Source organism: Drosophila ananassae, chromosome 2L (genome assembly GCF_017639315.1).
Source record: "Drosophila ananassae strain 14024-0371.13 chromosome 2L, ASM1763931v2, whole genome shotgun sequence".
NCBI lineage: Eukaryota > Metazoa > Arthropoda > Insecta > Diptera > Drosophilidae > Drosophila > Drosophila ananassae.
Genome location: NC_057927.1, coordinates 29530271 through 29550438, shown reverse-complemented (window position 1 = coordinate 29550438; position 20168 = coordinate 29530271). Strand labels below are relative to the sequence as shown.

Genomic DNA, 20168 nt, shown 5'->3' with positions numbered 1-20168 from the left:
TGTGGCAACTTTAATGGAGGACATTTAAATAAATGTGTTTCAAGAACACTTTGTGGAAAAACCGCCGCTTATCCGATGCAGTGATTGTTCCGTGTTTGTTTATTTACTGGATGAAAGAAATATCCATCAATTTGGAAAATCTTTTCTTGATAGACCCTTATTTCACTTAAAAGCACTAGTCACTTTGCACTAGTATTGTCTACTAATCAGTAGCATATTGTTGTTGAACATTTTCCTTCGATTTGTGACTAATTAATTTAATTTCTAATTTTAATTTCTTACTATTGAGGCATACGATAACTTCCACTATTGGTTGTAGAAATATTAGGCATTTGCTGAGTTTGTTGATGTCGAGTTGACTGTTGTTGCTGATGTTACATTTTTAAGCTAATAACATCCGAAGTGAGATACAATAAATCATTAAGATTATAAACGATTTGCGGTGGTTTTGAGGTTGGTTTTGAGTCTCAAGCCAGTGTGCGTTGAGCACTGAGTGTATCTTCCCTGATCTCCAAAGGGTGTTTTTACAGCAACAGGTTACACATTTTCGTAATCAATTTGCCTATTGCTAAGCTGAGAGTTAGAACATTTTTTTTTCATCTATGCACAAAGAGCTAAAGTCTTTGCTTAGTTTCTTGAAGGCCTAAGTGAGGAGCGATATGCCCAACGGGTAAGCATGCAGACTCATCGTGCTATAGATAATTTTTATTGTTGTTCAACTGCCGACACTGAGCAAGACAATGAGCAACACTGAAAAAGAGCAATGTTTATGATTTGCTCACGAAGAGTGCGCCAAAGAAGAACATGCAAAACAGGACAATCAATTACACGTGCCTTGCTTCGCTGATGATCAGCGGCACAACCAATCTCATCAAGACCACTAATTCAGATCGAACACACTCATAAAATTTGTAATTCTTCGGTTATATACATGTAGTGTCTCCTCGCAAGCGATTCGCCACTTGATGAAATTCCTAATTTCTACGGAAAAACATCCAAGTTTTTTCACATTCGATTATTCAGTTAAATAGGATAGGATATAATTGGATAGGTTGTATTGCCGAGTGCCCTAAAGGAGCGCACTTCAAATATTTTGGTTTTTGGCATCTGTTAATTAACAAATTACCATGGGAAGTTAAATCATGGCAAGTTAAATGGTTGAGCAACGTGCAATTTTACGTGAATTACGTGATAGACGTGAATTGGCCAGTATTGGAGTTTTCTGACATCGCTGGCTATGCCCCAATCGACCGTTTCTCTGAAAGTCACATAACGCAGTCCATCGATCAGATTCAGCCAAATCTATGCAGCAGAATCATTACAAATTTTACTCGAATTCAATTGGCTATCATGAATTGGCTATCAGGGTATTTTTTTGATTGCTCTCATCAGATTGCCTATATCTTTAATCTTGGATACAAGCTTCCTCTTTTCGCGACAACCTAAAATATATTGAATCATTTTGGGAGAATATTTCACTTATATAGTTCAGTGAACGATTTACTTTTTAAATACAATATTATTTCCGCCGCGCTTTAGGAATATTCATATATATACTCTCTTCCTGAGTTCCATTGTCTGGAAGTGTAACTCGTTACATAGTTGTTACTCTGAAGCGGTTATTCGTCAAATCGTTCAGCCTTACACGCATATTTTTTTTTTGTTACGTGCTTTTCAGCTAAAGAGTTTCTAACTGAACACTTCTCGCTCTCACTACAGTGGGCAAATATCCGTCAATAATGAGTCTAATTTGCACTGTTAAAAAATGAGAGTTTGGAGGATTGGTGACTCTTACCAGTCATGCAGGCTTTGCAAAAACTACTCACATATTAAATGCTGGGGGTGGAAACAATGGGCGGATAAGTGATCTTATCACAAAGAATATTGGCCTGACATGGTCTTGTATTGCCTGTAGAGAGACTGAGACTGAGATGCGGACCTGCATGAAGCAGACGAGAAATGTTTTTCGAGATGTCCGTAAGAAATTTTCTCCACTTAATGAGCAATCTGAGAGAGAACGAGACATCTCGGACCCTATAAAGTATATATATGTAAAGTTTTTACTCCAAATCAAGCAGCCTCTCCTTTCATTCTTCCAGAGCTACCAATTCCAGATCCAATTCCAGCTATAGAATTTCAAACAACTGAAATCACCAAGGTCATCAAAGAGCACCTCAAGCCAAATAAGTCTCCAGGATATGACCTCATTGCGCCGAAAATGATTATGGAGCTCCCTGCGTGCGCCATCAATTGTATAAAAATTCTATTTAACTCTATTACAAAGCTTGGCCACTTCCCCCAACAATGGAAAAAATCCATTATAATAATGATACCGAAACCAGGGAAAGACAAAGCTTTGGCCTCTTCATATAGACCAATAAGTCTACTTTCATGCTTATCAAAGCTTTTTGAGAAACTTCTACTGCTCCGTATCACGCCTCATATGACTTCGAAGAATATAATCCCTGAACATCAATTTGGCTTCCGAGAAAAGCATGGCACCATAGCATCTGAAATTCGAACCGTCTATGAACAGCGAGAATACTGCTCTGCTATATTTCTGGACATATCCCAGGCATTTGACCGAGTCTGGCTGCAAGGACTTATGTATAAAATAAAACTATTGCTCACACAAAACAATCTTGAGCTGCTCAAAACATACCTGTTTAATCGAGTGTTCACTGTAAAACAAAAAAACTTTACAACAGAAGAGTTCGAAATTAAGGCAGGGCGTACCCCAAGGAAGCGTCCTCGGCCCCACCCTATATCTTCTATATACAGCAGATATCCCAACAGACCAGCGTCTAACTATGTCAACATTTGCTGATGATACAGCCATACTAAAAAGATCTAAATGCCTGCTGGAGGCATCCCGAAGCCTCTCCTCTCACCTTGCACTAATAGAAAAGTGGATGGCGGACTGGCGTATAAAGAAAAACGGTGAAAAATCGAAACACATTACATTTACTCTCAACAGACAAAACTGCCCCGCTCCAATTCTAAACGATACCATAGTCCCCTCTGCGAATGAGGTCACATATCTCGGCGTCCACCTGGATAGGCGTCTTACATGGAACAAAAATATTGAAGCGAAATGGGACCAATTAAGACATAAATCCAGAGGACTGCACTGGCTTATTAATCCTCGTTCCCCACTTCGACTGGAATATAAAGTACTACTCTACAATTTAGTCATAAAGCCTATCTGGAGGTATGGCTCCGAACTTTGGGGCAATGCAAGCAGTAGCAATATAGACGTTATCCAAAGGGCGCAGTCTAAAGTGCTCAGAACCACCACAGGAGCTCCATGGTATATTCGCAATGAAGATATCCATAGAGACCTAGGTATACCTCTCGTCAAAGTCGAAATTTCTCAACTCTAGGAAAATACAAAAGGAAACTCTCCACGCACCAAAATCCTCTAGCCAGATCGCTAAACCAAGTTAGTCAACGATCCCGATTAAGAAGAAATGACCTTTCAGCCCGTTGACATCGGAGGCCCCATAGTATAGAAGTTTACAAAGATAAACTAATGATGTATTAGAATAAGATTTTTAAAATTGTTGTTAGTCTCTTAATAAGAGAAGATCCAACAAATAAAAGATAAAAGTATGAAAAAAAAATAAATAAAATAAAAAATGAAGCATATATATTCTTGATCAGGATCACCTTCTGAGTCGATATGAGCATGTCGGTCTGTCTGTTTCTATGCAAACTAGTCTCTCAGTTGAAACATTGCACACATCATTATTTTCCTTGCAGGTAGTATATAAGTCGGAACGGCAGTGATCGGTTGACTATAGCTGCCATATATCTGATTGATCGGAAGTGCCATAACTTTGGTAAGTTAGACGGACGGAACTTTCCACACATGTTATATTGGCATAACTTTGGTGTTTTTTAAGTTAGAAAAATGGGACTTTCTACGAATTCCATTTTGGGCAATACAATCCGATCTGCCAAATTTCATAAGGATCGGCCGACTATATTCTATAAACGCCATATATCTGAACGATCGGAAATGAAACAACCTTAACTGCAAGAGTATATCAACTTCGGCTCCCCCCGAAACTAGATTTCTATAACATAATATCCTCTGACTGTAATTCCGACTTCAACATTATCGCTTCCAGAGGACTTACACCATCCTAGTAGAGGTGGAGAACTATCGATAGTCGGCGCCATCGATAGCCGGCGATTGTTTTTCTTAAGCCCTCAATAGTGTCGATAGTGCCATCGATAGTCACCGATACTATCGTCCGACATTAACATCTTTTTTTTCAAGGCATTTGGCAAGTTTTTGGTCGTCGGAATTTTAAAAAAAATTTTCAAAAATGTGAAATCTTACTCCTTTTTGAGTTACCCTGCTTATTGGAAACAAAATCCTTTTCAGATTCTGTGCTGGTGCAATCGCAGTCTTGCTTTTATGGACTTGGCGCAATAGGCTTTGCGGACCTCCGACGTATACCTAAAATTCGCCACTTTAACCATCAAAATACTTTTGTAGAATACATTAGGCATACCTTTTTTTAAAAAGCGATCCATATTTAATAGTTCCTTCTTAATTGCCGTCAATTTTACACCAAATTTTTCAATTTTTACACAAGCGAATATTGAAATTATTTTAGCGATGTGAGACACCAGCTATCAAAGGCACCATCGATAGTGGCTGGGTCACTATCGAACGTGTCTGACACTATCGATTGCGGCTCGATAGCGGCCAACCATCGATAGTGTCGATAGCGCTATCGATAGTTCTCCACCTCTACATCCTACACTATAGGTTTCTGTATTAACATGTCCCTAATATGATGCTAACTGTAAGGGAAGCCTCGTACTTCCCAATCATTGGGCTAGACTTGACTGGAAATATCTTTCATCTTTTAGCTCTATTGAAGCAGATACTGGTTTTTGTAATGATGTAATTCACAACGCATTAAACAAATTTGTTTCTGAAGTCTCATCGTCATCATCAACGATACTGCCTTGGTTAAATATGCACCTTTCTCGTCTTAAGAACAGGAAATGAAGAGGTTACAAAATAATTATTAAGATTCACCAAACAAACTTTGTTTAAATTCGCCACCAGTTTATCTCTCTGAATTATCAACTTTATAAACGTTACACCGTGAATTGTAATGCTCTTTCAACCATGGATATCTCAATTTTTGCTAGTTTTGATAATATCCCTAGCTTTATTCTTAAGTACTGCTCTGATATCCTATGCTATCCTCTTACTACCCTATTCATTTTATATTTAAACCTTTCATGCCTTCCCAATTCAATGATTCATTTATTATTCCGCTTCATAAGAAAGTATTTAAAACGCTTGTTGAAAAATTTCGCGGAATTGCTAAACTATCTGCGATTTCCAAGCTGCAGAATAAACTTGTAACATCACATAACACCACTCATCATGGGTTTGTCAAGCATCGCTCTACTACAACCAATCTACTTGAATTCTCTTCGATCGTCCACAAATATTATCTGAAACGCATGCAAACATATCACAAGTTATAAACCTTACATTTGGTGTTCCGCAAGGCAGTCACTTAGAACCACTTTTGTTTATCCTTTTTGTTAATGACTTACCTAGTGTCTTAAGCTATGCTACTACACCACTGTATACTGATGAAGCTGCTGATGATGACCTTGATAAAGTCTTCTTGTGGTGCTCTAACAATCTCCTCTCACTAAGCTGCTAAAAGTGCAATGTCGATTAATCGTAGCATGCCTCATGTCATATCGTACTCACTTGGGAATTACAATTTAGATCTTGTTTCCTTAGTGAACGATCTTGGTGTTCGTTCCGACCACAAGCTGTCGTTTAATGAACATATTATTCGCGGGGCTCCCACTGCATACGTACAGCCCACCTCCCGTCCAACCGACCGAGGGAAGCTGCCGCGTAACGTACAGCTCGAATCGCTGGGATAGATCCGAGATATTTAAGAGAAGAGGAAGAGTGTTGCACAGATAAGGCATTTAGTATAAATGTTGGGCTAAGCAGCCACCAGATAAGCCGATTAAAATATTGCTAATTTGTTTAGCTGCAGCGGCATCTTCTCTGTCCGTCTCTCAGTTTCGCATGCACTTGGTTGTCATTTGTAGCACATGCGCTTTTGGGACCTTTGGAAGAGCTTCTATCGCTAGAATATTTTAGAGTTGTTATTGACGGGCCGCTACTTTGTTGTATTGCGCGGAATTAACTCCCAATAATTTATAATCCGGAATTTGAAATTGTTTTTATTCGGCCGCTATCAAAAAGCTGGTAGCGCTACATTTGGTGACTCCGACGTGATCGCGGCCGACCTTCAATCAGCATAATTGCCCCAGAAACTAAAAAAACTGCGTGACAAAAAAAAAAAAAATTTTGCTTGGTTTTCGTATTGCATCACTCGCGCTCGAAATTTACGGGATGGAGTCTGGATGTGAAACTATTGGATCTGCTGCCGCAAGCCGGAAGAGGATGCTGGGGAGAAGAGCAGAGGTGACCTGCCAAGAGATGGAGGCACAGTATCATAGGGTGAAGGCTGCGGCGCGGAATGAGGATTGCAACATTATGGAGAGGAGTCAGCGGTGTATCGCCAATGCCATACAAGCCAGCTCCCTGCTTGCCACCATTGCTGATGCCAACATTCAGCGGCGGCTATGCCGACTGGACGGATTTCTGCGCCCTTTTTAAAACCATGGAAAAGCTCCGGTGGCTGTAACTACGATGTAGCCCTTGCTATTGCGCAATCGTTTTAGTAATCGGCGTTTAATTTTCCAGTCTTACATCAGCTAAGCAACACCGTCTTGACTCAAGATCGCCATACTGAAGTGCTTCTGCCAACCGCCAATATCCTCAACCGTAATTAAGCCAACATGGCAGGTGCTCACGTTAAAAATATCAGACTTTGATCCTCAACCGTGGTCGATCGGGTCCATCCTGCCTTGCATCCTGCCTTGCAGAGTGTTATTGGACTCTGGTTCACAAGTTCACCCTATCTCATCGCGGCTGGCAAGTCAACTTCAGCTTCGTCGCTCCAAATCCTGTGTAGCGGTCGCCTGTCGCGGCGGCATTGAGTTTGCTAAGGGTGGATCCTCCGTTAATGTGTGTGTGAAGTCTCAACTAACCACATATTCTGCGAACCTAGAGGCTGTTATAGTTTCTCATATTGCGGACTGTCACCCCAGCCTTAAAATTTATATTTCGAAATGGAAGATTCCTCACGACGTAGCTCTGGTTGATCCCAACTTCCACAGACCGCAGGGTGTGGACCTGTAATTGGAGCCAGCCTGTTCTTGAACCCTTTGTCAGTTGGCCAAATCCATTTAGGTCACTGCTTTCCAATTACCCAAAATACACTATTTGGCTGGGTGGTCTCTGGACGCAATGGACAACAGCGGGAGGCTGGATTTCCCTAAGCAGAAGGAGAAGCAGAGAAGAATCAACGTTCCGGGACGAGAACTCGATTCCCACATTGGTCTATTGGGGGAGCAATGCATGGTCAAAGGTTTGGAAGAAGTTGGTGTGCCTTGTTCGCACAGCATGATTCCCAGATGGGACGAATGCTATTAATTAAATCGTTTTAATGAAACTATGCAACATGTGGAAAAATTCAATACAAGATGTGTCTGCTGCCCTTTCAGAATTGTTATTGAAGGTCCACCCTTCAATGGGGGGGAGGACGTTGGGCTAAGCAGCCACCAGATAAGCCGATTAGAATATTGATCATTTTTTTAGGTGCAGCGGCATTTAATCTACTCTGTCTGTCTCTTTCACATGCACCTTGTTGTCATTTGTAGCGCATGCGCTTTTGGGAGCTTTGGAAAAGCTTCTAGGCCAAAGCTTTTAAAGCTTACTAGCATATTTTGGAGTTGTTATTGACGGGCCGCTACTGTGTTATATTGCGCGGAATAAACACTCAATAAAGTATAAACCGGAATTTGAAATTGTTTTTATTCGGTCGCTATCAAAAAGCTGGTAGCGCTACAATAAGGGATTAAAGATTATTAGTGGAGCAAAGTGACAAGATGTGGTAGAGACCATTGTAGTCGGAACATAATACCCTGAACGGATCGTGTTGGGCATATGTCGAACTACAATGGCTGAGGAGTAGGGTCAGATAGTATCTAATCCTTCTAATAAGAACGTTAAAATTTAAGCGTGTCAGTAAATGCTGGCTGTCTACATAAAGTAGACAGCGTGTGTCTACATAAAGTAGACATAAATAAGATTATATAGAAACATGAAACCCAGTATCGTTCAACGGTTTATTAATGATGGTAAGCTGATTAATAAAAATTTACTATGATAAGAGGGAAGGTCCCCTTAAATCCCCTAAGGGCGAAAGTCAGGAAGTTTTTTTTTACAGATTCACTGTGATCTTGGTGTACCCCGTATTGAGGACTGAGACACACGATCCGTACTCAATGAACGGACGGACGAATGATGTATATAACGTTTTAATTATGTACGGGTCATTAAATTCTTTTTGCCGTCTTTTAATAAAACCAAGCACACCCATAGCTTTATTAACGCATGGTAGATGTGTTATTAAACTTAAGGATTTAAAAAACCTTAAGCCATCAGCGTACATAAGTACAAGTGATTAAGTGTTAATAAACAGTGTTAACAGTAAGGGTCCAAGATGGTTTCTTTGGGACATCTTTCAAGAAGACACGTTAGGTTCTTCCAGATAAGTAGGTCGAAATCCAGATAAAAAGATCAGTCTGAAGTCCCAAAAGACTGAGTTTACTTATAAGAAGCGAATGGTTAACAGAGTCAAATGATTTACTGAAGTCAGTGTAAATGACTTCTGTTTGTAAATGACTTCCGAAATATAAGATTGGCTGATTGGATATTATAAGTGTAGGGCTGAGCTGAACTGCTGTTAGGTGAATAAGTAGTTTGAAAAACTGTGCAAAGAGATCGGCCATTGCCTGATCAGTATTCGCATAAATGTTCTGAAACGTAAGCAGTGGGGGAAAAGATACATGTTTACGCTTAGTGTTTACAAACTGCTTCGGATCCTGAGTAAACTGAATCCTGCAGCGGCGAATATAACTCCTATAACATTCTGTGTTATGCACGGTGAAATTGGACCGAGCTACTAAGTATCTTGAATAACTAACTGTACAGCCAGATAATCTATGTTTATTTAAAAGTCTACTCATACTATTCTTTAAATTTATAAGGTTGGTAATGCTATAGAAATATCTGCTGCGGCCGAAGTTAGCTTTCTAACTCGTTTATTTTAATACCCCAGCCATTTAAGTACCCGTAGCCAGCGTGCTGGCAATCCTATCCATGTCTATGAATAGCCCAAAAAATTTGAATGAGTCCAATGAAAACTATTTTAGAGAAAATGGCAGAGAATTTAATGATCAATTATTATATATTAATACATTACAATATATATACATATATATATATATTATATATTTATATGTTTTAATTTTTTAAGGATATTTATACTTTTATTTATAAATATTAATTTAAAATAACATTTTATAAAATACGATGAAACCATTAAAAAACGCATACATCAGAAATTACCTATGATGTGAAATTAAGCGAGTTTGAAACAAATTGCAAAAAAAAAAAACTTTTGGTAATCAGAAAATTTAGAATGCGTTTCGAAGTCAATAAAATCTATGGGATATAGGTTTTAAATTCTAAATAGAATAGACATATTTTTCAAGTTTGTAGGTTTGTATTATTTTTTATAATTACTTAATAACGGATTATTCGTATTATGAATGTTTATAATAAATTTTTCAAATTTTTATGCTCTTCCAAGTGTCAACATAGAATATGCTTTTATGATACAAAATTAAACCAATTTATATTTTTATGTTTGCAAAAGTTTACTTAAATATGATTTGTTATAATATGCAATCAAAATATAAAAAAAATTAATCAATTAAAATAAAAATAAGCTATACGGACATTAGAAGACCTACCTTAAACCCATCATAAGTCCAACTGCCAAATTTAAGAACACAGGTTTGTTCGTCAAATGGGAAATATTCTACATCTATTTCACAGGATGATTTGTATATTGCTGGAGGCTTCCATTCAACTAATCCTTCAGAGTAAATTGTGGCTTTTGTTGCAAGAGTCACTTCGAAGTTACCATCAGCACTACATTATATTTTTTAATATCCGTACAAATTATGATTATTTTTAAAGCTTGTAAATTAAATATATTTAATAAACTTAATTATATATGATAGTTTTGCAGAATGAAGTAAAAATTTTACAGTAAAACTTTATACAAAAAAGTAATAATTTTTTTTAATACTAGGTAAGTTGAATTAGATTTAAAAGCCAATATTGGAAACGTAATGTATGAAGCAAACAAAATTATTAATTTTATACGATTACATTTTTTATTTGAAAAACACTTAAAATTGTTTTTTATCCTATCTATTAAGAATTGTATTATAGATTTAAATTTATTCTTATTTTGAAAATGTTTGAGCACATACACATTTTAATAAATGTTATAAGATCTGACAACCATTTTTATCGCTGCTTTCTTCATAAGATCAACATACATATAACTTGTAATTTACCTATATATAATATAATATAAACAGTTTAATGGCAATTTATATTTTTGACGTATAGGAATATGAATTTTGAGATATATATATATGAAGCAAATATCATATTACTACTTTGCTACCCAACAAATTATAGCATTCATAGTTAAGTAGCAGCTGTTTGTTATACTCATCTTTTCTCCCGGTCTGTCTTTTCCAGTATCGCATACGCTTGGTTATTATTCCTAGCGCATGCACCTTTGGGAGCTTTGGAAATCTATGAAATTTTATTTCGACCGACTGCGTTACTTTGGGGTAAACTTAGCCCGCTAATAAATATTTGAAGTTGGGTTTGCAATTGTTTGTTGCCCACAAACCTGGTAGCGTTACATTTTATCGTGACCCCAACATGATTTTGCGCGTTCTTGCGGCGATATTTTAATGTGCTGTACAGTTATTATAGTTTCCATCGCCTTCTACACTTTCTGAGTTACATAGGAATGGAGTCTAAAGCCGAATCTTGTTCATCTGTTGCCGCCAGCAGAATGAGTATGAAACGGAAAAAGAATACCTGAATGGAGAATGGAAGCCCTCCATAACAAAGTCAATGCTGCAGTGCCAAGGGAATATTTCTACCGTGGAATTTGTGGAAATGCGGTTGCGTGTTAAATTCACCTCCTTCCAGGAGGAGCTAGAGGAACAGAATTTTAGTGAAATTCGGAGCGACTTGTATTGGAAGATCTCCCAGCTGTCCATTGATTTGCGTGTCGACAATCAGGTGGAAACGGCCAAACGAATATTGAGGCTCGCTGCACACTCCACTCTTTTTCTAACCAACGCACCACCAGTACTATACAGCCTCCATCTTTGTCTCCGTTTTCGATGCTTAATTTCAGCGCCGGCTATTCCGAACCGGCTTACGGGACTCACCGCTGGAAATGAATGACGCTTATTTTGATACGGCTCCTGATCTCTTACAATATCTTTTAAATCACCGTTTAATCTTTCAGGCTCATATAAAAGAGATCGTCCAGCTACGAGTAGTTTGACCATGTTTCGTGACTACTTTTCGTGAATTAACGGACCGCTTCATTGTTCATAAGAGGGCCCTAATGAGTTCCGAATCAGCTGCCGATATTTAAGTGTTTGCTTATCTAAATCATCTTCTAGAAGGATCCATCTTTCCAATAGACGTGGGAAGTCTCGGTTCGAATTCTAAAGCAAAGGTGTCGGAAGCTTGAAAGCGGGAACTGTGCTTTGGCTACGCATCCACCAGCTTAACAAGTCGGTCGGTTTATGTTAATCCTGCTCCGTGTGCGTTGTCCTTGAGCACGTGTTGCCCAGTTGTCCAAGATTCATTGCCATGCCAATAGAGAATGGGCACAGCTTATGATTTCGCTTGCGGCTGCCTATCGCTTCCGCTGCCCAAAACTTTAGCAATTGTCCTACTGATGGATTTGCCGGATCGCAGGATCGCCATGAAAAACTAGTGCTCAAACCGCCGATATCCTCGTCCGTGGTCGATCAGGATGGACTCTGGTTTGAAAGTCCATCTCATCGCGGCTGGCTAATCAACTTCAGCTTCGCTGCTCAAAATGCTCTATGGTTGGTATTGCTTGAAGTCTGGCCTATCCATATATTCTGCGAACGTAGACAGCTGCTCATATCACAGAAAGTCAGCCCAGCCATAACATCTATGTCTCGAAATGGAAGATTCTTGACAATATAGTTCTGGCGAACCTTCCCATTGGGCAGAATACGCAATTTGGATGGTTGGTCCCTGGATGCGATGGGCTACTACCACTTCTTTTTAGTGAGGAAGATTGCGTCATGTAACTCTTATGTTATGTATTTGTATATGAAATTGTCTATTCATGTAAATATGCTTTTGATATCATCTCCGTCTATAACAAATTGAGTTGTGCTCGTCCTAGTGCCGTAGTAGTGGGACTGTGGATTACGCAGTCCGGCAGTTGGCGGAGCATACATTCGTAATAGTGAGGTAATAGTGAGTAATTCGTTGAATGGCTCTGGTCTTATGTCTTGACAACGCAGCCATTGTACGCGGTAACTGTAACTGGTTTTTACTTATTGCAAAGTCGTGTTTTTGGTGATCGTCCAGCGCTACATACCTTGTTTCTGTATTTGTCAGTCCTTCCCTAGTTTCCTGCGGTATCATCCTCATATGAGATACTGTTAATTCATCCTCCTCTACCAGCGGGATGCTGGTGTTGATCATTAATAAGTTATCGGCCTTTTGTACCTGACCAAACTATCTCCACTGTGACTGGTAAGCGTCGTCATTTTTGTTTTTTCATTTTTATTTGTATTTTTTTAATACCTTGCCTTAGTTGTTCCACCCATTGCGGCTTAATTTTCCATCATGTGACCGTATTAGCACATTTAGCACTTAACTCGGCTAATGTGGTTTCCAACTATGACCAATTCAGGAACATCGTGTGAGATATATTGATTTGATAAGGTGTGGAATATTATCGGACAGGCCTTCTACTTGGGCACCATTGCTTTAACGCTTGTATACCCTGCTTGAGTGCCTCGATTTCTCATGCCAAATGACTGAGGTTGAATAATGTGATGAGTGTCCATTCGGCGGATTTAATCGAAATCCGATCAACACCTTCTATAATGGTTCAAGTAATGTTGCTTATTGACGTAATGATGATAGAATTTTATGTTGTTTTTTTGAGGATGGCAGAGACAGCGTGGGTATCAGACATATTAGACGAGGTTATCAGACATTATTAGTAAATTAAATTATTACAGTATCACCAAATTAAATTATTATTGGTTTTTATTCCGTGTTATATGTATTTTCCCGTTTCCTGGGATAAACTGCTTTTATGCGTCCGAAGGTCAATTCAAAGGAGAGAAGTTCTTTATTTCCAATTCTTACCGTCTTGCAGCTCCTTCTCTACTTAGAGCGATTCAAGTTCTTTACGGTCTTTATGGTGAGGCGGTATTTGGCGCTCCTTTAGGCACGAAGGTCCTTTTTAAGGCAGGAATGCTTGGGTGGTCAAATTTGTTTGTTGAAAACAGACAGATTTTAACGGACCTTGTAATGGGTCATCAATGGTTGAATGGTGACTTATTATTTGATTCAACAACTTAGGAAGGGCCCGACAATACCTGAAACCGGCTGATGGTCATAGTAGCGCTTGAGGTTCAGCCTTTTGTTGATAGCAGTCCTGTCTTGCGTTTTCTGCTAGCTAGCTAAAACCCAGCTAGCTAAGCCGAAATGCGAGTACAAGCAGTACATGACCAAACAATCTGAGTCAGCAAACTCAGAGGTGGGTGACCCTGGCAGTAACATTAGTTGTAGCACGTCCATAACATTGACTTTTTCTTAGATTTAATTATGCATAATTTAGAATTTTATATAAGAATTGTTCCTTTTAAATAAAGATAGTTGCGAAATCAGAGTGAATCTTCTCGTTACTCAGTGTCTGAACCACGGCACTTAAAATCAACCTACTTCGAGTGCTCCTGTGTAAAACGGTTCACAAGTAGGACTCTCTGAAAGCTATCTACTTCGCGCGCCATCCAGCCTACTGCGAGTAATCCTGTGTGAACGGATCACAAGTATAACCCGCGGCATACCAGTCTACTTCGAGTGTTGCTCCCGTGAAACGGACCACGGGTAGACCCCGCGTCATCCAACCTACTGCGAGTGGTTCCTATGTAAACGGACCACAAGTAAAACCCCCTGAATACCAGTCAACTTCGAGTGTTGCTCCCGTGAAACGGACCACGAGTAGACCCCGCGCTACCCAACCTACTTGGAGTCGACCTACTTGGACCGGCCGATGCGGAATCAGCCGAACCACCATACCATCTGTACTTGAGGAGAACCAGCACTGGACTTCAAGTACCCCATCATCAACTCCAGCCTGATCACATCAAGCACCTGGTCAACCGATCAGTCCCTTGCAGAATCCAGGTAATTTAGTTAGAACCTTAATACGTTCCTTTGACTACGACTCCAGGACCGACCGTTATGCCCGCGAGTTCAAGTTCGACGTAGTGGCCGCATAACGCTCTACGGACAAACACTGCCTATCTTTCTATGTTTTCCATGAAATGCTGCTCGCATAACTGCACATCAGTGGGAAATGCCCTTAGATTCCTCTTCAGTGTGTCTTATTTCCAAAATTTCTCGAGCTTCTTGGAATGCTTGGCTTTATCCATCGTGGATGCGTGGCTGCTTATGTCTTGATTCGTCTGTATGGTGGGTCCAAATTCACCGAGTAATGTTTCCGAATCCGTATCCGTGGGATCCGTATGTTTCCCAAGGAAACGTATGTCTGACGGAAGGTCTTTGGGGCGTTGAATTGTCTGAAAGGGTTGGTCCAAATGCACCACTGTAAGAATAAACGCAACCACCTGTTTTTAAATCAGTGATTAATGATAAAAGATAGAACACTGCTTGGGCATTAGCTCGGTTAGTCCCTCCAATGCCTGTAATGTTGAGGTCGGACCGTGCTGATTGTAATACCAGTTGTTTCGCCAGTTCCTAGGAAATTAATTTCATTCGTAACACTTGTGGTTTTAGAGGTTGGCGTTGTGCCGATCGCTAGTTCGGTTTGGTGAATAATGTAACATTGTGTAATGTAACTTGATCTTCATGCAGTGGATGTGTGGTGTGGATATAGACTATTTGTGCAGGCTTAAAGTCTTTTTATTTTTTATGTCCTGCCGCTTGGAGTTATGCTGTGCATACAGCGTAATTTTCATCTGAATGTTCAATGGCGTCGTTTTTTTGGTTTTAAAGTTTGATCTGCTTTGCTGCCAGGCTGCTCTGCTGAGGTCAGGCTTAGGTTTGATGGCCGGGAAAATGGGACCGATGTCCTGTACAGTTGGACGGCTTTAGGTGTGTGTTGGTTGTAAATAAGTTTTCTACTATTTCTCTAAAAACACTTCAAGAAATCCGAATTTCTACCGCCTTCGAAAATCGAAAATACTTCAGTGCGATATACCTCGATGATCCCCAAGCGTTCTACAGAGTTTGCCTCATGTCTAAAATTAAAACATAGTGCCAGAACGTGCCATAAACGTACAAATTACTTGTGCCCAATCTATACAAAAGAAAGATTTTGGTGAGATGCAATGCAATAGTATTTGAGGATGTACATAATAGAAGCTGGAGATCCTCAAGAGAGATCCACACTCTTCGTACTCCACTCAGCTGACATCTCCATTTATAATATGATTGCCTTATTACATCCACGTTCGCTGACGACACCACCGATGGTGGGTTAATTTTCCATCGTGTAGCGCTATTGGCACATTTAGCACTTAACTCGGCGAATGTGGATTTTAACTATGACCAAATCAGAGACTGCGTGTGGGATATATTGACATGACGCGTAGCTGCCTGTCTCGATCCTTGCTACCCTTGCTTCTAACACCTGCATCCTATATATGAGTTTCAGTTGTCGTCCTTCGTATTATATTGATGGTGGTGTCCAAGATTGATGTTTGGTTCTCCCCTATTTGATCTGAATAACTTTTTTCAGCCTTTAATATCTCTATGACCCACTCTATACATTTTGCATACTGATCATCCAACACTCCGAAAAAATCATTTTCGATATTACCAACGATGTTCAGCGCCCCGCGTTTTTGTCGTTGATGGTGCATTAACTGGTCGGTATCTTGGATCTTGGCTACCTACTGTTCTAAGATGTATAATATTGTCGGACAGACCTTGTTGCGGCAAAAATGTGTTGGCTCGACCGACCAATAAGTATTGACAAAATTTTTTAAAAAATAAACTTTTAAAAACTTTGTCTTTAGGAGGAGGAAATAGCCATAGCTCTGTATAAGCGTCTCTAGTCCAAAAATAGTAAATTGCAAATTCGAAATGCTTTAGATTGGTTGATGCTTTAGAATGCTAGATAAGAAAGTGGGGCCCTTTAATCCATTGAGAAGCCTTTGGAGCTCTTAAAAAATGTGTTGCTGAGTCTGCTTATTTTCTTTTGTTGCAACTAAGCGCCAATGATTAATGGTAGTGTTATCAACGATCTCACCAACTCGGTGCATGACGAAGGGTTGTAAATTGCGTGGGTCGATGTTTAGCCACTGAAGCGGCGCGACCTTGCATTTAGCGGCTCCTATATCGACATTGTTTTCCCTTTTTATACGAAGATATAAAACTGTGGCATAAAAGTATTCGATGGCGTCTACAAAGGTATGTAGATCAATTTGCTCTGGGTCTGGAAGCAAACTGGAGTAGTGACGGGGAAGTTAGAATTTAGTGGCTTGTAGAAAGATCTATTGCATCCAAAATTGAAGTAGCTCTTTGTGAAGTTCCAGTCTATGCCTGACCGCCACACATTTTGAAGTAGCGTCTTTAGGCCGATTGTGTAGCAAGAGAATGGGCCCAGTGGATCACAGACGGACACGAGTACCTGCAGGGTTTCTCACTTGGTTGGTGTAGCGTTTCCATTCAGGACATCTCTTTTAAGTCTTGCGAACCTAAATATATACTTAAAAACATCGTGTTTTGGATCCCAATACATACCGAGAATCTTTTCGGGTCCACCAAGCTATTTTGTGAATCCATTCGCATGAATATTCTTGACTACTGATGCCACTGAAACCGCCTCGGAATCATCATTACAGGTGTCGATGAGATCGTCCAAATAGTGTGCCTTGGTTATGGACTCGTATGCTCGAGGATTTGTGTCTTTGAATGCCTCTGCGTTTTTGTCGCGTACATAATGGACGATACATTCGCAGCAAGTTCCGAATGTTATCGAACGCATGGCGAAGGTCCTTGGAGTTTTTTTGTCGTTATGGAACCATAAGAGGCTTTGAACTTGCATATCGCTTTCTTGTATGGAATTTGATGGAACATCTCTGCAATGTCGGCCCACACGGCGATGTGGCCAACTTTAAATGCCATAAGAACCTCTGCGTATGGATTTAGATAGTCGGGTCCGTTTAAAATAAAATCGTTAAGAGATTTCCCGTCATTTTTCGCAGCTGCGTCCCAAACCCATCGTACTTCATTAGGTTTGTTAGGATTTAAGATGATAAAAATTGCTGATGCCGATTGCGATGGTCTAGATTCCTTGGATGCCTAGAGCACATTTTGAGGCGATGGGTTCGTTGCGTCTTCCTTCACAGATTTTCGGGGAACCGCCAATGTCCAGTTGTTCGTGCCAATAAGAACCAAAGGCTCTGCGTTATAATACGATTTCAGAGGCAATTCATGTAAATATCTAAACCTTTTGCAAAATTTGTCTGTATCAACGGTCTGCTTTGAATTACAGCCTTTTAACAGAATGCACTTTGTTAGGTCACATCTTTTTCGAATTTCCAGTCTCTTATATTTGAAGTTGCGCTCTCTCGGAAGTATCCTCCATCCTGGTGATGCCGTCGGTCCACTGTAGGCATAGCGGTTCATTTGTTGTGGCAATTGTTATATCCTTCAGAAGTCCGCTTTCGATGCGAGTTACTGATGACCCTTCGTCCAGAAAGGCAAGGTATTGATGGAAACTCCTTTTCCATACAGAGTGACTGGCTGAATTCGGAAGTATTGTTCTTCCATAATGCTCTCTTAGGTAGATCTCTGATTTAGGTAGTAAAGGGTGATGCTTGGACTGGCAGTTGTCGACTCCGCAGTCGTGCCTATAAAAACTAGTTGCTCCGTCTCCGATCCTCGGCGAGTTTGTGAATGGGTGTTGACACTGTTGGTCCTTGCGCTTGATCCTGGTAGTACGGTAAAGGATGCTTCCACTAGTTTATATAGTGGGTCGCTGAAAGATTTTATTATGGCAATTTAATCGCAGCATTGATGCATATCCCAGCTTAATAAAAACGAGTTTCCGTAGCAGTATTGGATTGTCCATGTAGCCGGCAAGCTTAAATAGTGGCGCAGGCGTTGCGGACTGCTATGGCAAAGTTTATTAGTGTCTCCAGCTTATCTTTGTGCACGTTGATTTTACGGATCCTATCTATCAGTCGATCTAGGATTTGCTCAGGTCGTCCAAAAAATGTTTTCAGCGTACTGATGACTTCGGGAACCAGTGTTGGTATCAGCAGTTTATCACGCACCAACTCGTATAGTTTTCCCTTTAAGCATTTTTAAAGCAGCATCTTGTTTTCTGCAAAAGCCTGCAATTGCTCAACTGTTTTCGTACATACTTATAAGAATGGGCCTTTCCTCTGGATTACCACTAAATGGGGGAAGATCCGTTAGCAAGTAGTAGCTAGCTAGTAGTAAGTGTCCCTTTTCTTGATAATACTGTTAATCGATGGAAGCCCTTGTTATACTTCCCGTGTTATACGTATTTTCTCGTCTTTCCCGGGATAAACTGCTATTATACGTCTGAGGGTCATTTCAAAGGAGAGAAATTGTCTTTTTTTATTACCAATCTTTATCGTCTTGCAACTTCAAGTTCTTTATGGTTCATATATTGTGGCTTAACTACGGTTAGAAGGTCAAAGTCAATGAAGTACGCACAGTAGGGTCATCGTAAGGCTAACAACCTCAGAGTCTGCAGACTCAGATTGCTTGGAATGGGGTTTCTTCCATCTTCCAAACCAGATCGCTGGTTTTGCTCGTATAGGAATAGGTAGGCGCCGTCTTTTGCAGCTGGATTTTTATGTCAGTAATCAACAATTCGATCCTTATTACACCGCAGATTTTGCTAAATTTGGTTTCTCGACCCGGGTATAGCATAAGTAGGCGACGTCTTTTGATGCTGTGTTACTACGTCTTATCAACATAATCAAGAAACTTCACGCAACCACTTCCATCCCACTGAATTCATCTAGGATCAACTGAAACCTAAGATCTAATAACCCTAACTGGGTTATAGCCCTATAGTTGTTATCTGTAAACTCTCAAACGGCTAGTAGCTAGAAAAATGAAAAATTCTATCACTATAAGGATTCCATAACTTTGGAAAGACAAACCTACTTCTTTGTAGTACAGAACAATAGTTTCCTATTATTTCTCTGAAAAAACTTCGAGAAATGCATTTTATTTTTAATGACACCATACATCAGAGCCCAAACATTACCTCGGCACGTCAATTTTGCTTAAGCGAAAGTCATGGCGCCATCAAGAAAATTAACCGGATAACAGCATAAATACGTGCCGCCTTCGAAAGTTGAAAATACTGCAGTGCGATATTTCTCGATGAATTCCAAGCGGTCGACAGAGTTTGCCTCATGTATAAAATTAAAACATAGTACCAGAGTAAACGTTTAAATTCCTTATATCAAATCTATACAAAAGAAAGTTTTTGGTGAGATGCAATGCAACAGTATTTGAGGACTACATAATAGAAGCTAGAGATACTCAAGAGAGATCCATACTCTTCGTACTCCACTCAACTGACATCCCCATATATGTTTGTCTAATTACATCCGCTGACGACACCGCCGTCCCATGGTGCTTGAAATGCCTGACTCGAGCAACATAGTAACTAGCGAATCACATAGTGTTAGTCGAGAGGTGGCTATCTGAACGGCTTATTAAAATTAACCAACAAAAGTATATGCACATAATGTTTACGATGAAAAGACAACCATGCCCTTACCATAAACAACTATAAAATTTAACCACATCAGATCCCGAAAGTAAGTAAAATAACTATTTA

The 20168-nt window shown here is 39.8% G+C and overlaps 1 protein-coding gene across 1 annotated transcript in view; it reads right to left on the bottom strand.

Moving 5' to 3' along the window:
* Positions 1-20168, bottom strand: part of LOC6505749 (acetylcholine receptor subunit alpha-like) — a 361394-nt gene that overhangs the window by 235089 nt on the left and 106137 nt on the right. The window contains exon 4 of the mRNA XM_044718328.1: positions 9952-10132. Coding sequence (XP_044574263.1) covers positions 9952-10132 — 181 coding nt within the window. The remainder of the gene's footprint in view (positions 1-9951; positions 10133-20168) is intronic.